The sequence below is a fragment of the Aquarana catesbeiana genome, linkage group LG01, assembly GCF_042186555.1.
Source record: "Aquarana catesbeiana isolate 2022-GZ linkage group LG01, ASM4218655v1, whole genome shotgun sequence".
NCBI lineage: Eukaryota > Metazoa > Chordata > Amphibia > Anura > Ranidae > Aquarana > Aquarana catesbeiana.
Window position 1 is genome coordinate 141769393 of NC_133324.1, and position 21634 is coordinate 141791026.

At 42.2% G+C, this 21634-nt stretch overlaps 1 protein-coding gene across 1 annotated transcript in view; it reads right to left on the reverse strand.

Annotated features, from left to right (window-relative positions):
- Positions 1–19275, reverse strand: part of MAP1B (microtubule associated protein 1B) — a 112125-nt gene extending 92850 nt beyond the window's left edge. The window contains exon 1 of the mRNA XM_073624393.1: positions 19037–19275. Coding sequence (XP_073480494.1) covers positions 19037–19220 — 184 coding nt within the window. The 5' untranslated portion in view covers positions 19221–19275. The remainder of the gene's footprint in view (positions 1–19036) is intronic.
- Between the last annotated feature and the right edge of the window lie 2359 nt (positions 19276–21634).

The window sequence follows — 21634 nt, forward strand, 5'->3', positions numbered from 1 at the left end:
AAAATATCCAAATTTTTTTTGTTTTAGAATTTTTCAGGTATTTTTGGTTTTTTGGGTGGAACCCCACTTTAAGTAAGTATGTGAACAATACTACTGCACAATACTGCAAAGGTGCTGTATATCATCTCTGTATATATATATACAGTATATATATTTTTCTTTCTTTCTTCCGGCCTTTTTCCTTCTCGTTAGTCTTACAAAATAACATGCTTGCAAATATTACACTTCCTTCCGTAGGTGACTACACTCATGTCTCCACTGTATATATGGAGGGAGCCATGGTTGACACTCTGACTGAACTTTAAATTTGTCTGACTTTGTTCACCTGCATTGCATGCTGGATTGATGGGATTAGTAGTTTACAGAAGAAATAAGGATATCTGTGCTTTCCTTTCAGCTTTCAGAAAGTAATAAGGACACTGAAATTCGGGCAAGACCAACAGCTATTTTCTGTACTGACTGTAAAAAAACAAATGCAACCACCACATCTAAGACCTTGTAAAGTAGAATATATATTTTTAGTTATGCTTTATTGATAGTTACCTCTCCTTTGTACATTTTCTTTATTTCATTACACTAACAGAACTAAGGGCCCTATGAGCTTGAATGAGTTGATTTGTCTAGTAAGTGACCCTTGTTGCTCTTGTGCATTAGAAAATGTACTGCTCAGCCGGCCCATGCTGTGTTTGCATAAAGCAAGAAGAATGAATGTTTAGGAAAACTACAAGCAAATAGCAGGTTCTGGGCTTTTTACACTACACCCCACCCTTGAATGTAATAGAGATGAAGAGAGAAAGACACATTCATAATCCGAATTAGGGAGGCAGCCTGGGTAACAGCCATGGATCCCTCCATAGATAAAGTGAGCTAAGTAAGCGTTGTCATTCTAGGAAAATATATATATATATATATATATATATATATATATATATATATATATATATATATATATATATATATATATATATATATATATATATATATATATATACACATATATATTGGCGTATAACACGCACCTTAATTTTAAGAGGGAAGTTTCAGGAAAAAAACTTACATTTTAAATAAAGCACTTTGAAGCAAAATAAGGATCAGTGCCCATCAATGCAGCCTTATCAGTGCCCATCTGCAGCCTCACCAGTGCCCATCAATGCAGCCTCACCATTGCCCATCAATGCAGCCTGATCAGTGCCCATCTGCAGCCTCACCATTGCCCTTCAATGCAGCTTGATCAGTGCCCATCTGCAGCCTCACCATTGCCCATTAAAGCAGCCTGACCAGTGCCCATCTGCAGCCTCGCCATTGCTTATTAATGCAGCCTGATCAGTGCCCATCTGCAGCCTCACCATTGCCCATTAATGCAGCCTGATCAGTGCCCATCTGCAGCCTTGCCAATGCCCATTAATGCAGCCTGATCAGTGCCCAACTGCAGCCTCACCATTGCCCATTAATGCAGCCTGATCAGTGCCCAACTGCAGCCTCACCATTGCCCATTAATGCAGCCTGATCAGTGCCCATCTGCAGCCTCGCTATTGCCCATTAATGCAGCCTGATCAGTTTTGAATTACAAAGAGGGATCTCCCGTTTACTCGGCACTCGCAGTCACATACAGTCCCGCCTCCTGGACTGTCTCCTATCATGGACAGAACACTGGCCCAATGCCGGGACATGTGATGTCTATCATAGGAGCCGGTCAAGGAGGTGGGACCATGTGACTGCAAGCGCTGAGTAAACAGGAGATCCTGGCTCTGTTGAATCCGGCGGCGATCGCCCCCTCCTTCCCCTCCATGGCAGCCAGGTAAAATATCGGCGTATAAAACGCACACATGATTTGCCCTCAATTTTCAGGGGGAAAAAGTGCGTGTTATACGCCGATAAATACGGTATGTTATTGACAGGATTACCAGGTGAAAATAAAGGCAAAAGGCCTTAAAAAAAAAAGAATACAGCCGCCACATCTAAGAACTGGTAAATAGTTAATAACTGCGATATATATATGTTTTTGAGTTTAGATATGCATTTCTTATCATTTTTAATAATTTTTAGAAAGGGAGGTTAATAAGCTCAGTAGTTGTGAAAATACCATGTCATAGACATTTCTAATACAGTTAAAACATTGCCAAAAGTACCAAAGGTGCTTTTGCCTTTGTCTGAACTAGAAGGTGTGCAAGTTTTTTTTTTTCACTACAGAATGGATCCATGAGTTCTTGACAGTGGCCTTCATAAATTCTCTTTTCCATAAATAGTATAAAAGAGCACGGTTTTCAAACTTACTGTTGAATTTGTTTATGTCGATTTGTTGCTTTTTTAGCCCATTTAAATTCTTTGTTGAAGATGTTTGTTGAAGTATTGTTGAAGATGTTGGCTTTTTATATAAATGTTACATAGTTACATAGTTAGTAAGGTTGAATAAAGACAACAGTCCATCCAGTTCAACTTGAGTGCCTATAATCATCCCTATTTTTTTTTAATTTAAGGTACCCATATAGCGCTGCCAATTCACGCAGCACTCCGCACATACATTGTACACCCACATCGGTCCCTACCCTCAAGGAGCCCACAATCCAAGGTCCCCAACTCACATTCATATACTGGGCCAATTTTGAACAGAAGCCAATTAACCTACCAGCATGTCTTTGGAGTGTGGGAGGAAACCGGAGTACCCGGAGGAAACCCACGCAGGCACAGGGAGAACATGCAAACTCCAGGCAGATAGTGTCATGGTTGGGATTCGAACCAATGACCCTTTTTAGTGCTAGGTGAGAGTGCTAACCACTACACCACTGTGCTGCCCCAAGGTATATTATTGTTATTAAATTTAGTAGTTACATAGTAGGTGAGGTTGAAAAAAGACACAAGTCCAACCTATGTGTGTGATTATATGTCAGTACTACATTGTATATCCCTGTATGTTGCGGTTGTTCAGGTGCTTCTCTAATAGTTTTTTGAAACTATCGATGCTCCCCGCTGATACCACTGCCTGTGGAAGGGAATTCCACATCCTTGCTGCTCTTACAGTAAAGAACCCTCTACATAGTTTAAGATTAAACCTCTTTTCTTCTAATTTTAATGAGTGGCCACATGTCTTGTTAAACTCCCTTCCACGAAAAAGTTTTATTCCCTATTGTGGGGTCACCAGTATGGTATTTGTAAATTGAAATCATATCCCCTCTCAAGCGTCTCTTCTCCAGAGAGAATAAGTTCAGTGCTCGCAACCTTTCCTCATAACTAGACATGTGCATTGCGTTTCGTAACAAATCGAAAATCGGACGAATTTTGCATTTTTTGGACATTTGGATGCATCTTAGTGAAATTTTAGTGGATATAACAAATGAATTTGACATGATTTGACATGATTCGGTAATTCATTAAAGATCTAATGAAACAAAAGGTCAACTCAAAGTAAATCTTACAGTCCAATCAGCTGATTAATTTTGTGCTGGAGGTTGGATTACTGGCAAAGTGCATTCCTGAGAACTGAGTGAGAAGGGTGTTGTATTGTATTTGAGCAGAGGAGAAGAGATATTGTCATTGTGTGTGTTAATAGATTCAATAAACAAACGACTTTCCAAACTACGAATCATTATCACAAATCAATATACATATATAAATATCGAATTTCAACTAACATCAAAGAAATTATAGCGGATATAACAAATTCATTCAACAGGATTCGAGATTCAGTATAAGGAATATTGACACGCTACAGAAATAATGAATTATCAGAAAACGAATTAACGTAACATAACGAATATAACAGAACAAAATTATGGGGTTGATTTACTAATGGAAAATAGACTGTGCACTTTGAAAAGTGCAGTTGCTCCAGAGCTTAGTAAATAAGCAGAAGCTCTGCTGATTTCCATCATCCAATCATGTGCAAGCAAAAATGCTGTTTGTTTTATTTTCCTTGCACGTGATTGGGTACTCATTGCAAAGTGAAGCCTTACCTCATTTACTAAGCTCTGGAGCAACTGCACTTGCAAAGTGCACAGAGTCCAGTAGTACTTTTAAAAATATGAATAAAGTTAGCTGTGATCATAATAATAAATTATTTTAAGAAATTATGATCGCATTCCACATATTGTATCAACCCTTACAGAAAAGATTCAATTATTAACACTAGAAATAAGCCCACAAATTAAATTATTTATTGTGTGTGATATGACTGGGCATTTTCTATTCCTGTAATCCACAGTTGTTAAAGGATTCATATCATCAGCTGTTATTCTAAGCCCTAAGGCATCTCCTATCACTGGCTCTTTATCAGATTTAAAGTTAAATGACGGCCTGCTCTTCGAGGCTCAATCTATTAGTTAGATATGAATATAGGTGCATATTTTATAAATATATATGTCAAGTAAAATAAAGTTAGTATTAAATAGAATTAAATCAGGCTGCAATGGACATAATGATACTGGTGGTCTGTTTGTCCAGCAGAAAGGAGAAAGGTCTGCATATTGCAAGTCATGACCTTCAGAGGACAAATGAGTTATTTATATAGCAGCATTTACTGTTTGATCATTTCCCAGGAGCTGCAAAGCTTTGCACTTATCAAGAATACTACATCCTTCTACACAGCGTGTGAATCTATAACTAGGTCATCTCCCACCTGTACGGGCCGAGCAACGCTTTACTGGAATGAAATATGCATGGGCAGCAATATGGTCTCCACATCACTACCAAACATTATAGCATGTATATAATGGGGAAAATGAAAAGACATCTTGGATGTGCTCAACCAAGTAGAAATATAGAGACAGAGAGATACAACCAGGGATACATTTACCATAGAGCAACTGTGCACTAAATCTTAAGTCCTAGTGCGGAGGAAATGGGGGGGTCAGAGCCAAAACTCAAACGATACATATATGAGGTTGTTTAATAGGAGAAAACTACTATAATCCATCTTTTATGGATCTTGTTTTACCAAGCAAGATCTATATATATATATATATATATATATATATATATATATATATATATATATATATAGTGTTTATCATTTTAATGTATGAAGGGCTGTATGAACTGTAAAATCAGCCTAGATGACATGTTACATATATTTATATATAAAGCGAGAGAGATATCCAAATGAATCTAAAGTGCTTATAATATTATTTTTATTACTAGGAAACATTTAGACATTACAGTAATCTATTTGACTTTGACTGTCTATAACTGTCCAAGCAGAGACATAAACAAGGCCCTGGTGCCAATCCAAGCTTCGTATTCAAAGCGTAGTTAAAAGATGCCGCACTCCTTAACAGCCCGTGTACTGAATCGAGAAAGAAAGCGGCCTCAGCCTAGGCTCATCCCAGGCCTTGCCCCCTGACACGTTTGACCCCACCCACAGAGTTTATTCATAGTGGTGATGCATGCAAGTGTAGTGAGTCACCGGAGGACCGCAAGGCCGCTTGGAGTGACGCTCTAAGTAAACAGATGGGGGTCACAAGGCCCTGATGCCAGATTGAAACAGAACCCTTATTTCCTGGGACAGACCCCTTAAAACACGGATCAACGGATCATGCTCAGGAAACTGTGACATATGGTAACCATATTCTAGAACAGTGCTCTCCAAATTGCGGCCCTTCGCTTGCCTTTATCTGGCCCTTGAGGCATTATTGCTGCCACTGACACCAACGATGGGGCACTATTCCACCTACTGACACCAAAAATGGGGCACTATTCCTCCCACTGACACCAACAATGGGGAACTATTCCTTTCACTGACACCAACAATTTCTCCCCCTAATACCAAAGATGGGACATTGTTTTCTCCCCCTAGGCACAGTCTGGCCCCCCTAAAGTCTGAATGACAGTAAACTGGCCCTTTGTTTAGAAAGTTTGGAGACCTCTGTTCTAGATGCTCCAAAAAAAAAAGGAGTTAAGAAAAGGGAAATGCAACTTTATAGGGTAAAGGATAGGCTGTGAGCACAAGGCTGGTAAGTAAGTAAAGGGAATGTCATGGTTTGGCCCTTATGCCCCATCTGCACCCATGAAAATGTATCAGCTAACTTAAAGAATAACTAAACACAAGAACAAAAATGTAATATATTGCATATAGATGTGGTGGCTGCAATAGCTTTCATTTTCAGACTAAGAACATTTTAGCAAGTACAGAAAATAACTGTATATATTGCCAGAAATGCAGTGTTCTTGTCTTGTGTGAGATGAACTGAAAGCAAAAACAATGTTATCTTTCTATTGTAAACTACCTGTCCCAACAACTTCCCTGGAAATAAAAAAAATTAACAAGGGCAGACAAGTTTAAAGTGGAGCCTGATTGGCAATCAACGCTTTCCTTCATAGATACCTTCATAGATACAGAACATTTTTTGGTGTCTGTGCCCCTGTTAGGGAGATTCACCTTCTCTATGTATCCTGTTTACGCTTAATATCAAATGTGAAAGTAGAATCCAACATTTTGGGTTGACATCAGAACAAGAATAGAAGGAAAATCTTCCAATGAGGACACTGGATCTGGCGACCCTGGTGACATGCCAGGATTCCTTCACTTTGGAGGGATTTCGTCTCACTTCCTGTTTTGGCTATGGGACAGAAAGTGAAAGGAAATCTCCCCAATGGGACACAAGTGGGGAGTTTATAACCCTCCCTTAGGCCCCTTTCACACTGAGGCGGTTTGCAGGCGGTATTGCGCTAAAAATACCGCCTGCAAACCGCCTCTAAACAGCCTCCGCTGTTTGTTCAGTGTGAAAGCCCGAGGGCTTTCACACTGAAGTGGTGCGCTGGCAGGACGGTGAAAAAAGTCCTGCAAACCGCTTCTTTGGAGCGGTGAAGGAGCGGTGTATTCACCGCTCCTAAACCGCTCCTGCCCATTGAAATCAATGGGACAGCGCGGCTATACCGCGGCAATACCGCGGCTATAGCCGCGCTGTACGAGGGATTTTAACCCTTTTTCGGCCGCCAGCGGGGGTTAAAACCGCACCGCTAGTGGCCGAATACCGCTGCAAGAACAACGGTACAGCAGCGCTAAAAATAGCACTGTTGTACCGCCGACGCCCCCACCGCCCCAGTGTGAAAGGGGCCTTACTCTATCCAAAATGAAAAAAAAAAAGTGTTGCCTTTAGTGACACTTTAATTATGTGAAAAATCTTCTCCACAACATACTAAATACCTCTACCAATGACTCTTCACCCTGTAGGTAGCAACTTTAGGGGTTCCTTATTATATTTGACTCTGAGGGCTGGGAACCACTATCCCACAAAAAAAACAAAAAACGTATTCAAGTATTATGGTGGCTTGTACATTCAAATTTGAAGTGATCATATTCTATTAGAAACTTTAACGTACACCTGTCTTGAAAAAACATGTGGTCTGTCATTTCTGGCCTCCTTATGAAAATGGCTGTTCCCAAAAGTGAACATCTATCTTTCATGACAGATATAGTTTAAATACAATGTTGAGTTACTGTATTTTACAGAAATATAAATATCTCTTTCTTTTGTTTAATTTTAAAATTATTGCTATAATGTTACCACTTAAAGTGTAATAATGGATTTGGTATGCTGAAGCATAATAAAGAACTGTTAGTGGCAGGCCTTCCCCTAATAGTGCCTGGAGGGAGTATAAACCTGTAGCCTAATGATTGATTTCAATCAACCTGTAAGTTGACAGAAGAGGCAGAAATTAATTACAGTTTAGGGACTGCGTTGCGCATGTGCCAAGCTCAGGATGACATCTCAACGCTGTCTCTATGGAAACCCCTGACTTGCCGGGAAGCCTACAGCTGAGTTATTTTTTACTATTAAAGAGAGGGGGAGAACATATTTTTTTATGTCTAATCATGCACTCATCCTGAAAAGTAGCATATTTCTGTATTTTTGTATACCTTGCCACATATTTTAGAGTTTTCTAGTTAACTAGTAACAGATATCAACTAATTCATTCAACTACAAGATGGATTCTAATTGGATGTTGCAGATCCTGACTTCCCCCTAGTGCTTACATTATTCCTGTGAGTGGGAGAGAAATTTCTAGGAGAAAAAACTCACTTGATCATCATGTTATTACTCATCTGAAAGCAATACATCATTCCAGATTCCCTGGCAAATTACTTTTATAGCTTTAGAATTATTAACAGTGAGAGTTCAGGGACACGCACCCACACCCATACCCGCACGGATGTGAAATTAGGAGCAGTGGCTGTGTCTGTGCAATTTCTGTGTCCCAAATGACATCAATGTGATGGCCTGCACGGGATGCATGGAACAACTGTACATCCCCATATGGGTAAACATGGCTTTGCATTAGTATACGCTATAGTACAACCTGTGTGAACAAGGCTTTAGGCTTTAAGAATAAATGTATATTCAGAGTATACTCAGTACCAAGACTGAAGGCTCTCTGGCATCATCGACCCATTTTTTTATAACTATTTATGAAATCAATTCATTTATTGCACTTACAGTCGGAAAATGTGTATTGTAAAATCCATAAAAAACTTCCTAAAAAAATCCCAACTCCAGTTTTCCATGACCGATTTCTTCAGGGGATATAGATTGAGTACTATCTCATTCCTTCAGTGAGGCAAAAAAGTATTTGATCCCCTGCTGATTTTTTAGGTTTGCCCACTGACAAAGAAATGACCAGTCTATAATTTTAATGGTAGGTTTATTTTAACAGTCAGAGACAGAATAACAACAAACATATCCAGAAAAAGGCATTTCAAAAAAGTTATAAATTGATTTGCATTTTAATGAATGAAATAAGTATTTAATCCCCTATCAATCAGCATGATTTCTGGCTCCTGGGTGTCTTCTATACAGGTAACGAGCTGAGATTAGGAGCACTCTCTTAAAGGGAGTTCTCATAATCTCAACTTGTTACCTGTATAAAAGACACCTGTCCACAGAAGCAATAAATTAATCAGATTCCAATCTCTCCACAATGGCCAAGACCAAAGAGCTGTCCAAGGATGTCAGGGACAAGATTGTAGACCTAAACAAGGCTGGAATGGGCTACAAGACCATTGCCAAGCAGCTTGGTGAGAGGGTGGCAACATTTGGTGTGATTATTCGCAAATGGAAGAAACACAAAATAACTGTCAATCTCCCTCGGTCTGGGGCTCCATGCAAGATCTCACCTCGTGGAGTTTCAATGATCATAAGAATGGTGAGGAATCAGCCCAGAACTACATGGAGAATCTTGTCAGTGATCTCAAGGCAGTTGGGACCATAATCTCCAAGAAAACAATTGGCAACACACTACGCCATGAAGGACTGAAATCCTGCAGTGCCTGCAAGGTCTCCCTGCTCAAAAAAGCACATGTACAGGTCCATCTGAAGTTTGCTAATGAGCATCTGAATGATTCAGAGAAGAACTGGTTGAAAGTGTCAGATGAGACCAAAATCAAGCTCTTTGGCATCAACTCAACTCGCCCTGTTTGGAGGAGGAGGAATGCTGCCTATGACCCCAAGAACACCATTACCACCATCAAACATGGAGGTGAAAACATTATGCTTTGGGGGTGTTTTTCTGCTTAGGGGACATAATAACTTCACTGCATCAAAGGGACGATGGACGGGGCCATGTACCGTGAAATCTTGGGTGAGAACCTCCTTCTCTCAGCCAGGGCATTGAAAATGTGTCATGGATGGGTATTCCAGCATGACAATGATTCAAAGGATACGGCCAAGGCAACAAAGGAGTGGCTCAAGAATAAGCACATTAAGGTCCTGGAGTGGCCTAGCCAGTCTCCAAACCTTGATCCCATAGAAAATATGTGGAGGGAGCTGAAGGTTCGAGTTACCAAACTTCAGCCTCGAAACCTTAATGACTTGGAGAGGATCTGCAAAGAGGAGTGGGACAAAATCCCTCCAGAGATGTGTGTAAACCTGATGGCCAACTACAAGAAATGTCTGACCTCTGTGATTGCAAACAAGGGTTTTGCCACCAAGTACTAAGTCATGTTATGCAAATGGGTCAAATATTTATTTCACTCATTAAAATGCAAATCAATTTATAACTTTTTTGAAATGCGTTTTTCTGGATTTTTTTGTTGTTATTCTGTCTCTCACTGTTAAGATAAACCTACCATTAAAATTATAGACTGGTCATTTCTTTGTCAGTGGGCAAACATACAAAATCAGCAGGGGATCAAATACTTGTTTTGCCTCACTGAAGGGAAGAGATAGTATTCAATCTATATCCCCTGAAGAAATTGCTCATGAAAAACTGGAGTTGGCATTTTTCTAGGAAGTTTTTTATGGATTTTACAATACGCATTTTTCGTCTGTAATTGCAATAAATGAATTGATTTAATAAATAGTTGGCAGTCGGCACTATTATTTTTGCATATGCCACCTTGCAGAGCCTGAAATCATGTATGGAGGATTTGGGGGCAATGTTCACAAGGGGCCCCCAACAGTGGGTCATGTGGGAGCCAAGACCACCAGATGATCGAGGTGAAGGCTGTGAGATCTCTCCATACAAACAGGCACGGTTCAAGAGTAGTCAATTTCCTTTCCTATTGGAACTGAGAGAGATATTTGATCTTACTTTTTTATAAGAAATATATGTAGTGAAGGGACTGCTGCGTGGAGTATATTGTATACACAGCAATTTCTTTGGACTTGGACTCCAGTGTAGACTAATGCTGGCCATACACTACGAAAAATCGGCCGAAAAATCGTTCGTATGGACACTTCGTTCGTTTTTCGGCAAGTTAGTGGGTACAAATCGATAATCGTTTGTGACGTTTTTGTGGAAAAAAAACGAACGGCATGTTTGGAAAATTTCTGCCGAACGTACGATAAATTGCAAGGTTAATGTGTTTCCCGTCCGAACTGCCTGCACTAGGTATATGTAAAAAAACGAACACAAAATTATTTATTCATGTCCACTGAACAGATTATCGGACATTATATGATGGCACGATCGTTTGCGGTCACGGTCGAACGTTCGTTTTTCGAAAATGGGTTCGGCCGATTTTCTGTATAGTGTATGGCCAGCATAAGTGTTCCTAGCTAGAGCAAAATGTCACATTATCTTATCACAAAAAGGGATGAGGTTTATTTACTAAAACTGGAGAGTGCAAAATCTGGTGCAGCTGTGCATGATAGCAAATCAGCTTCTAACTTCAGCTTATTCAAATAAACTTTGACAAAAAAACCTGGAAGCTGATTTCTATGCAGAGCTGCAGTTTTAGTAAATCTTCCTAACCTGTGGACCTTGAAAATGCGAAAATGTTTTGTGTGAAAACCAACGGCAGACTGAAAGGGATACAGGTGTTATTTTTTATAGGCCAATAGGTCCATTTCTTACCTATGAGCTGCTTGATGCAGCATTTTGTGCCACCCTCATTAGGCTCCACCCCCCTCAATCACAACATAACAGTAGTGCCATAAAGATGCTATTATTAGCATAATCCGCTAACAGGAACAATAAAGCAGACCTTTAAACAAAAATTTAACTCATGTAGAAAAGAAGAAAACTGTGCTGTGATTTAAAACCCTAAACTTAGCAGCAGATCAAATGTGAGAAAGGCACAAAAGATAAATGTTTTTAAAAAACATTGTGCCCGTGTTTTTAAAAAAACCTTGTGCCCCAGGACGACGTCAGACTTGTGACGAAACGCGCCAGGGAGCGATGTGCTGACGTCTCTGCGCTTTTCAACATCCCAATAGGACGGGCATTTGTGTTGTAGCCGGCCTGCTTATTGTCCATGTTGGATGAACCTTGCTTTTATGTAAGTGATATTGTTTTATTTGGACAAACACTAGTCGGGTTTTACCTAAGGCGAACCTTTCCATTCTTTGAGCATATATGAACATGAGTGCCAAGTGAGGACTCTAGATCTCTCTGAGTCCCTGTGATGACCAAATCTATCCGCTCTCAGTAGTGTTTGGAGGCTGTTGTGGTCGGTTCTGCTATTCGCTCTTATTCCTAGAGGAAAAGGCCCTGGCCGGGTATTAGCCACAAGCGAGTCAGCTTGTGCAAGCTGGTAAGTGTGCACTCCATGTGGTGGTGGATTCTCACTTGTCTGTCAATGAATTGTGATATTCACAATTATATTAATCACCTCAAGGACTTAATTGCCTTAGCTCCGTTCACTACCATTGGGACTTGCTGCAATTTGTTGATATATGTTTACCTTTGTGTCACCAAAAAATAAACTCGGCATCATTCTAATCCTCCCCCTCCCTCTTACACAAATTCATGTCTTTTTTTTTGGGGGGTGGGGCAAGTACTTTCTTTGGTGGTGCACACTCCAATTTCTTCTTTCCTGACATAACCCTTGGCATCTGCAGCCTCTGGGATATCACGAGCCACATCCCTGAAGGCTTTGAGACAATCTCCAGCTGCTGCAGAACTACAAGTCCCATGAGGCATAGCAAGACTCTGACAGCCACAAGCATGACACCCAGAGGCAGAGGCATGATGGGAGTTTTGTAATAGCTGGAGGTCTGCTAATTGCATATCCCTGATTTCAGTGTCCCCTCTTGAATGTTGGGACTGAGCACCTAATGCACAGGTCTGTCAGACTGCTGATATGCAGGATTCACAGTATTCTCTTCTTGCTATCTTCCCAATCACTGGGTGCTTATATATATACCTATATAATCAGCTTCTATGAAGTGATAACGCTATTACTATACAAATAAAAATAAATTAATTAAATGTACAAGTATAAAATACAGTTGTATGCCAAAGTCCAGCAGAGAAATACAAGCAAACCTGCCCTGGGTTAGAATTAAATTTGGAAAAAAAAAAGCATAACCCTACCTTCATTCTATAGAAGTTCCACTCTGCATTGCTCAGCCTGTACAGGACTGGCCTACTGCTTCCATCTGCTGCAGCTCTTGTACAATGAAGACAGGGAGCAGGCTCTGTGCCCAGACAGCCATTAGTTGTTATGAACCATACTGGACCCCACCCTGACATCCATCCCTACAGAGGTGTCCGGCCATACTGGATGTATAGGGCTCACAGCCAATGTAAACACTGTACCGGCCCTGTACAGGCTGGGCAACGCAATAGTGGACTTCTGCTGATTAAAAATATTTAAAAGGCAGATCATGTCCAATGCTGGAGTTTCCTATAAAGCTTTAATGATCTTGCCCTTGGAAGGTCAGCTACTGTACATTTACAGCAGTTATAATGAAAGTACTCGCTTTTGGAAATAATAAAAGAAATTATTTGGTGTTTGGGTGAAAGGTTTAAGGCCCTTTTGCACACATGCGTTGCAATCCTTTAAAACGCATCTATCCAGCTTCACCATAAAAAAAAATAGTGTCTGTTCCCTTATCAGCACTGCAGTGCATCTTAAATAATACAACATGTCAATTTTTCTGCATTTTGGTGCATTGGGAGGCCCATAAAAATCAATGACAGAGCATCAAAATACATTTAATAATGGTTTGAATTACCAGTTGAAGTAGCACAGTGCTAAAGAGCAGAAAATGGCCTAGTCGTGAAAGGGGGAAACCTTCTGGAGCTGAAGTGGTTGAAGTGCTTGTAAAGGTAGAAGTTTTTTTTTTACCTTAAAATGTAAGTCCACCCTAACATCCACAATCTAACACTAACCTATCTAGCCCTGTAAAGATGAAATCAGTATACATACCTTTTTTGAAGCCGATCCAGTCCGATCTCCAGTGGTGGAAGCTCTGCAGAGGACATGGCCGACAATGGCTATGAAATGAATGGGGAGTTATGTCACCGATAGACTTACTATGGGGCTTCCGTTGTTGGATGTGTCCTCTGCACGCACCTCCACAGCGAAGCCGCAGCCGACAGCTCAGCGTGGGATCGGGCCGGATCTGCTTTAAAAAAGGTATGTATTGCGATTTCTTCTTTGCAGGGTTAGATAGCTTAGTGTTAGATCATGGATGTCTGTAGATGCAGGGATTTTAGTGTTAGGTTGAACTTCTACTTTAATGCATTCTAAAAAAGCTTCGGTGGTGCGGAGCAGCACTGTGCATGTCTATGTACACACATAGCGCAGCTTGGAATGGAAATCGCACGAGTGCCCCCATCACATGCAGCATCCTATGGGGGCACTTGGCAGGGGAGAGCAGCCAGGAGTGTTGGTGTGGGACGCCAAAAGAGGAGGATTGGGGCTGCTTTGTGCAAAACTATTGTACGGAGCAAGTAAGTATAACGTGTGTCATTTAAAAAAAAATAATAATTACAATCACTTTAACTTTATTTCAAATTCTAAATTTAAAAAACACAGAAACGTGTGTCAAAGAAAACGCCAACTCATCTGCCTAAAATTGAAAAACAACACATTTGGTGGACATGTGTCTTTTTTTTATCCACACTAACTATGTAACTATGTAACACACCTCTACGCACACACATGGATCTCAATGAGCCCTTAGGCCTGGTTCATACTAGTGCGATGCGAGAACCCTGTGAATCGCACAGTGGTTCACACTAAGATCTGCGAACTGCTGCGGGTGTCAGTGTAAAGTTAACGACACCCCCAGATTGGTTCGCAAATCGCAGTACGAACTGTGAAATGGTGCAGGAATCAGATCGCATAGGTGTGAACACCTATGCGATCCGATTCCAGTGCGGACCAAAAATAGGGTCCTGCGCCATTTTGGTGTGAATGCGATTGGTGTGAAATTGCATCGCACAGACATCGCTTGTAATCTGAACAGCAATGCGGTGGGAATCACATGCAATGTCTGGCATCACACTAATGTGAACCGGGCCTTGGTGTAGTTTCACAAAAAGTGGCACAGTTCCTAAATGGAGAACAGTTGGATGCTATGGTGTGTGCTGAATCATCCATGTTTATAAATAGATATTTGTTACAAAGCAAATATGTTCCTTGTCAAGTTTAAATATTTTATATATTCACTCTACAAGTAGGCCAGCACTACTTCTGATCAAATTATTTTTAATAAATCTGCATCAACTTCCAACAGTTGATTCTGCTGGGAAATAAACGTGGTTCATCCTGAGGATGTGTACCATACATACTGTACAAGAGACATCATCCTGAGGATGTGTACCATACATACTGTACAAGGGACATCATCCTGAAGATGTGTACCATACATACTGTACAAGGGACATCATCCTGAAGATGTGTACCATACATACTGTACAAGGGACATCATCCTGAGGATGTGTACCATACATACTGTACAAGGGACATCATCCTGAAGATGTGTACCATACATACTGTACAAGGGACATCATCCTGAGGATGTGTACCATACATACTGTACAAGGGACATCATCCTGAGGATGTGTACCATACATACTGTACAAGGGACATCATCCTGAAGATGTGTACCATACATACTGTACAAGGGACATCATCCTGAGGATGTGTACCATACATACTGTACAAGGGACATCATCCTGAAGATGTGTACCATACATACTGTACAAGGGACATCATCCTGAGGATGTGTACCATACATACTGCACAAAGGACATCATCCTGAAGATGTGTACCATACATACTGTACAAGGGACATCATCCTGAAGATGTGTACCATACATACTGTACAAGGGACATCATCCTGAGGATGTGTACCATACATACTGTACAAGGGACATCATCCTGAGGATGTGTACCATACATACTGCACAAAGGACATCATCCTGAGGATGTGTACCATACATACTGTACAAGGGACATCATCCTGAGGATGTGTACCATACATACTGTACAAGGGACATCATCCTGAAGATGTGTACCATACATACTGTACAAGGGACATCATCCTGAGGATGTGTACCATACATACTGTACAAGGGACATCATCCTGAAGATGTGTACCATACATACTGTACAAGGGACATCATCCTGAGGATGTGTACCATACATACTGTACAAGGGACATCATCCTGAGGATGTGTACCATACATACTGCACAAAGGACATCATCCTGAGGATGTGTACCATACATACTGTACAAGGGACATCATCCTGAGGATGTGTACCATACATACTGTACAAGGGACATCATCCTGAAGATGTGTACCATACATACTGTACAAAGGACATCATCCTGAGGATGTGTACCATACATACTGTACAAGGGACATCATCCTGAGGATGTGTACCATACATACTGTACAAGGGACATCATCCTGAGGATGTGTACCATACATACTGTACAAGGGACATCATCCTGAGGATGTGTACAATACATACTGTACAAGGGACATCATCTTGAGGATGTGTACAATACATACTGTACAAGGGACATCATCTTGAGGATGTGTACAATACATACTGTACAAGGGACATCATCCTGAGGATGTGTACCATACATACTGTGCAAGGGACATCACAGCAAATACCAGCAGACATACTAATCAATTCACAAAGCTTCAACACAGGATCTTTATTTTCAGCCATGTGGCTGTAAAATTCAAATCTCATTGATATAAAAATCCTATTGGCCTGAAAATAACCAATTCTCCATACCATAGATCCTTATTCTAATATGTTGCCTTTGTGAATTAGACTAGAGGCACATATAACCACCATTAATGTCATTGTCCATTCTCCCATAAGACACAACAAAGGTGTGGCCTGGCCATCTGCTCAGCTGAAGTCATGGTTTCTTTCTGCGACATACTTAAGAGATGGCATGCAGGTAATGTTTTACATCACATCAATATAATGCTTTATACAAAAATCATCTACTAGACCACCCAGCATGACATGCTGCTACTTGTAGTTCCTCAGTTGACATAGGCTGCCCATTACTGACCTAGGCCCAATATTAGAATGGTGACTACAAAGGCTATGACTTTAGAAATTTAAATGTTAAAATATGAAATTAGACTTAAAAATTTTGCTTTCCCCCTGAAAGTAAGTACCATCATTCCTTAAACTGAGACAAATACCACTACTGAAAACTTCATGGGATTCTAAAGGTACTACATATAGATTCCAAACATAAAATAAAATAACAATATTTTATTGATACAATTATAATATCTCCTTCAATTAAATGCAATTATAAAATGTCATCCATACAATATTAGAAGACAACAGTTATTAGTACCATCATGTCATTATCAATGATATCCCATCGTCATCAGTAAGTAGTTCAATAAAATAAAACTGATCATGTTACTGATAAAAAATTGTCCTCTTACTGATAGGTAGTAACAATGACTATAAAGCTATGACTATAGGTTCACAATGAATATATCAACCATTATTAGCATCATGATGTCATTATCAGTGATATCCCAATCTGATCAGGAATGCAAGCAGTTCAATAAAAGAGCAAGGGCATGTTAACAATAAGAAAATTGGACCAAGCCAATATTACCCAAGCTAATGAGTACACAAAAGATTTACTACAGTACATTTCATGGCCAGTTACTTCTAGTAGAGCTGTATGATTCATCTCAGTCCAATGACACCATCGGGTGTGTTCATGAGTGACAATGCACAAAAATAGAGTTTGCCTGATCCCCCCCCCCCCCCCCCCTGGATTTCTGAATCATCAAATACATTAATTTATTGAAATGGTTGCAGCAAATAAAAAGAAACATAATAATCACCGGTTTTCCTTTTCCAGGGTTGAAAAGTTAAATTGCAAACAGCAAAAGAACTGGTAAGAATATGCATAGATAAAGTAATGCTGCTATACTATGGACAAACATAGACCCAGCTCCACGTGGGGGGTCTTTCTATGTAATATATATATAGATATCTATAGATATACAGATATATATCTATATATCTATATATATAGATATCTATCTATATATATATATATATATATATATATATAGATAGATATCTATATATATATCTAGATATATATATTATAAATAGGTATTGTGAACAGCACAACCGATATGGGTACAGTGCAGAGCAATCAGACCATCCCACTGGTCATATATAGGAAGAATTTAATCAGGGATTGCTACACTTTAAATGTATTGAAAGTCCAAAGGAATATACAAAAATGACATATTATGCTCCAACAATGCAATGCAACAGTTTTGGGCAAAGTGCTTAACGTCCTTCTTCAGGAAGGAATATATATATATATATATATATATATATATATATATATATATATATATATATATTTGCTGCTCAGGAAGGTACAGCAAGTGTCATACGGAAGAGATGATGCTGATGGTGACCTAGGAGATCTCATGGCTCATCATCCAGTGGAGAGCACACAGCAGCTGCTCTCTCCAGAGCTGCCTGCATATCCCTCTTTGTCCGCTGTGTGCTGCCATACGCTGCCGTAGGGACCGCACTGCGGACTGCACCACGCCCACCAGCCGGCATCGCTCTGCAAGTGTCATTACACAGGCAGGCTGCTGTGCTGCAAGGGCAAAGGGCTGATCAAGGCATGGCACTGACTGCATGGCACCGCATCAGCCCCGATCACCCGACACGTGTGTGCTGAATCATGCCTGTCCACAGCTGAGTGCCCCCTGCATGGTGCCTGCTTGTCCTCACTATGGGTGCCCATCACTTCCCATAGAAAGCAATGATGTGACAGTGGATGACAGTGTCTGGGTGGGGTGTGCAGCATGTGACACCACATGGATGGATCCAGCTGCTGTACAAAGTTTATTTTTAATCTGCCTGGATGTGACAATCCAGATATGTATAGGGGGTGTAGTGTATGTCCAGAGATGTATAGGGGGTGAAGTGTATGTCCAGATATATATAAGGGAGGGGGGTGAAGTGTATGTCCAGATATGTATAAGGGGGTGGGGGGTGTATGTCCAGATATGTATAAGGGGGGTGGGGGGTGTATGTCCAGATATGTATAGGGGGGGGGGGGTGTATGTCCAGATATGTATAGGGGGGGGGGGGTGTATGTAGTATGGAGGATCCCCCATTCCTGACTGAGCCCCATGATCTATAGCAGTCAGCAGAGGGAGGAGCAGCCAACTGTTAGATCTGCAGCCCAGAGAGCAGGGAGTGGCTGCATCACATTGTCTTTGTTCCTGATGAAGATGGTGAATGGAGCGATGGAGAGCAGGTGACACCTGTACACCATGGATGGTATGCTGGGCTCAGAGGTCAGTCAGCAGGGCTGTCACAGTGCCTTACCTCTCTCTATATTGGCTATGGCACACCTCAGGTGCTCCTCTGTCACAATCTCCCCGATCACCACCAGCAGGTAGAATTTGCTGTCCAGGAACCTGTGGGACAGGCTGGGGGAGGAGGAGGTGGTGGTAGAAGATGGGTTGAGGATGGGCTCAGTGTCCGGCCCCGGCTCCACCACAGTGGCCATCCTTCAGCAGCTGAGAGCAGACAGGGAGTGAGCCGGGGAGGGGAGGAGGGCCGCCTTATATATGGAGGGTTTGGGCTGGGAGGATCGGATGAGGCTCTGATTTCCAGCATCCACCTCTGATGTCATCTGCAGCAAATCATCGCCTCCGGAAGGGGAAGAGGAGCGAGACAATGCACACATCATACAGGACCAGGGATGGGGACCAGGGACCATCCATTAGACAGGACCAGGGATGGGGACCAGGGACCATCCATTTACAGGACCATGGATGGGGATCAGGGACCATCCATTATACAGGACCAGGGACCATTCATTATCAGGACCAGGGATGGGGACCAGGGACCATCCATTATACAGGACCAGGGATGGGGACCAGGGACCATCCATTATACAGGACCAGGGATGGGGACCAGGGACCATCCATTATACAGGACCAGGGACCATCCATTATACAGGACCAGGGATAGGGATCAGGGACCATCCATTATATAGGACCAGGGATGGGGATCAGGGACCATCCATTATACAGGACCAGGGATGGGGACTAGGGACCATCCATTATACAGGACCAGGGATGGGGATCAGGGACCATCCATTATACAGGACCAGAGACCATCCGTTATGCAGGACCAGGGATGGGGACTAGGGACCATCCATTATACAGGACCAGGGATGGGGATCAGGGACCATCCATTATACAGGACCAGAGACCATCCATTATACAGCACAAGGGATGGGGACCAGAGACCATCCATTATAGCGGGATAGGGATCAGGGACCATCCATTATACAGGGATAGGGATCAGGGACCATCCATTATACAGGACCAGGGATGGGGACCAGGGACCATCCATGATACAGGACCCGGGATGTGAACCAAGGACCATCTATTATACAGGACCAGGGATGGGGACCAGGGACCATCCGTTATACAGGACAAGGGATGGGGACCAGGGACCATCCATTATACAGGACCAGGGATAGGGACTAGGGACCATCCATTATACAGGACCAGGGATGGGGACCAGGGACCATCCATTATACAGGACCAGGGATGAGGACTAGGGACCATCCATTATACAGGACCAGGGATCAGAACCAGGGACCATCCATTATACAGGACCAGGGATGGGGACTAGGAACCATCCATTATACAGGACCAGGGACCATCCATTATACAGGACCAAGGATGGGGACTAGGGACCATCCATTATACAGGACCAGGAATGGGGACCAGGGACCATCCATTATACAAGACCAGAGATGGGGACCAGGGACCATCCATTATACAGGACCAGGGATGTGGGACCAGGGACCATCCATTATACAGGACCAGGGATGGGGACCAGGGACCATCCATTATAAAGAACCAGGGATGGGGACCAGGGACCATCCATTATACAAGACCAGGGATGGGGACCAGGGACCATCCATTATATAGGACCAGGGATGGGGACCAGGGACCATCCATTATACAGGACCAGGGATGGGGACCAGGGACCATCCATTATAAAGAACTAGGGATGGGGACCAGGGACCATCTCTTATACAGGACCAGGGATGGGGACCAGAACCATCCATCATACAAGACCAGGGATGGGGACTAGAACCATCCATCATACAGGGATAGGGACTAGAAGTATCCATCACACAGGACCAGGGATGGGGACTAGAACCATCCATCACACATGACCAGGGATGGGGGACTAGAACCACCCATCACGCAGGACCAGGGATGGGGACCAGGGACCATCCATCATACAGGACCAGGGATGGGGACTAGGAACCCGAACCATCTATTATACGGGACCGGGTTAGGGACTAGGGACCAGAGCCATCCATTATACAGGACGAGGGATGAAGACTAGGGACCAGAACCATCCAATATACAGGACCAGGGATGGGGACTAGGGATCAAAACCATCCATTATACAGGACCAGGGATGGGGACTGGGGACCATCCATCGTACAGAACCAGGGATGGGGACTATCCATCATACAGGACCAGGGATGGGAACTAGGCACAATCCATCATACAGGACCAGGGATAGGGACCAGAAACATCCACACACAGGACCAGGGATGGGAACTAGGGACCACCCATCATACAGGACCAGGGATGGAGACTAGGGATCAGAACCCCCTTTTATACAGGACTAGGGATAGGGACCAGAAACACCCACACACAGGACTGGGGATCAGAACCATACAACACACAAGAACAGGGATGGAGACTGGAAATCAGAACCATTCAACACATAGAACCAGGGATGTGGACTGAGGATCAGAACTATCCATCACACAGGACCAAGGAAATGGCCTAGGCATCAGAACCATCCATTACACAGGACCAGAGACAGGGACTGGAGATCAGAACCATCCAACACACAGGACCAGGGATATGCACCAGGGAT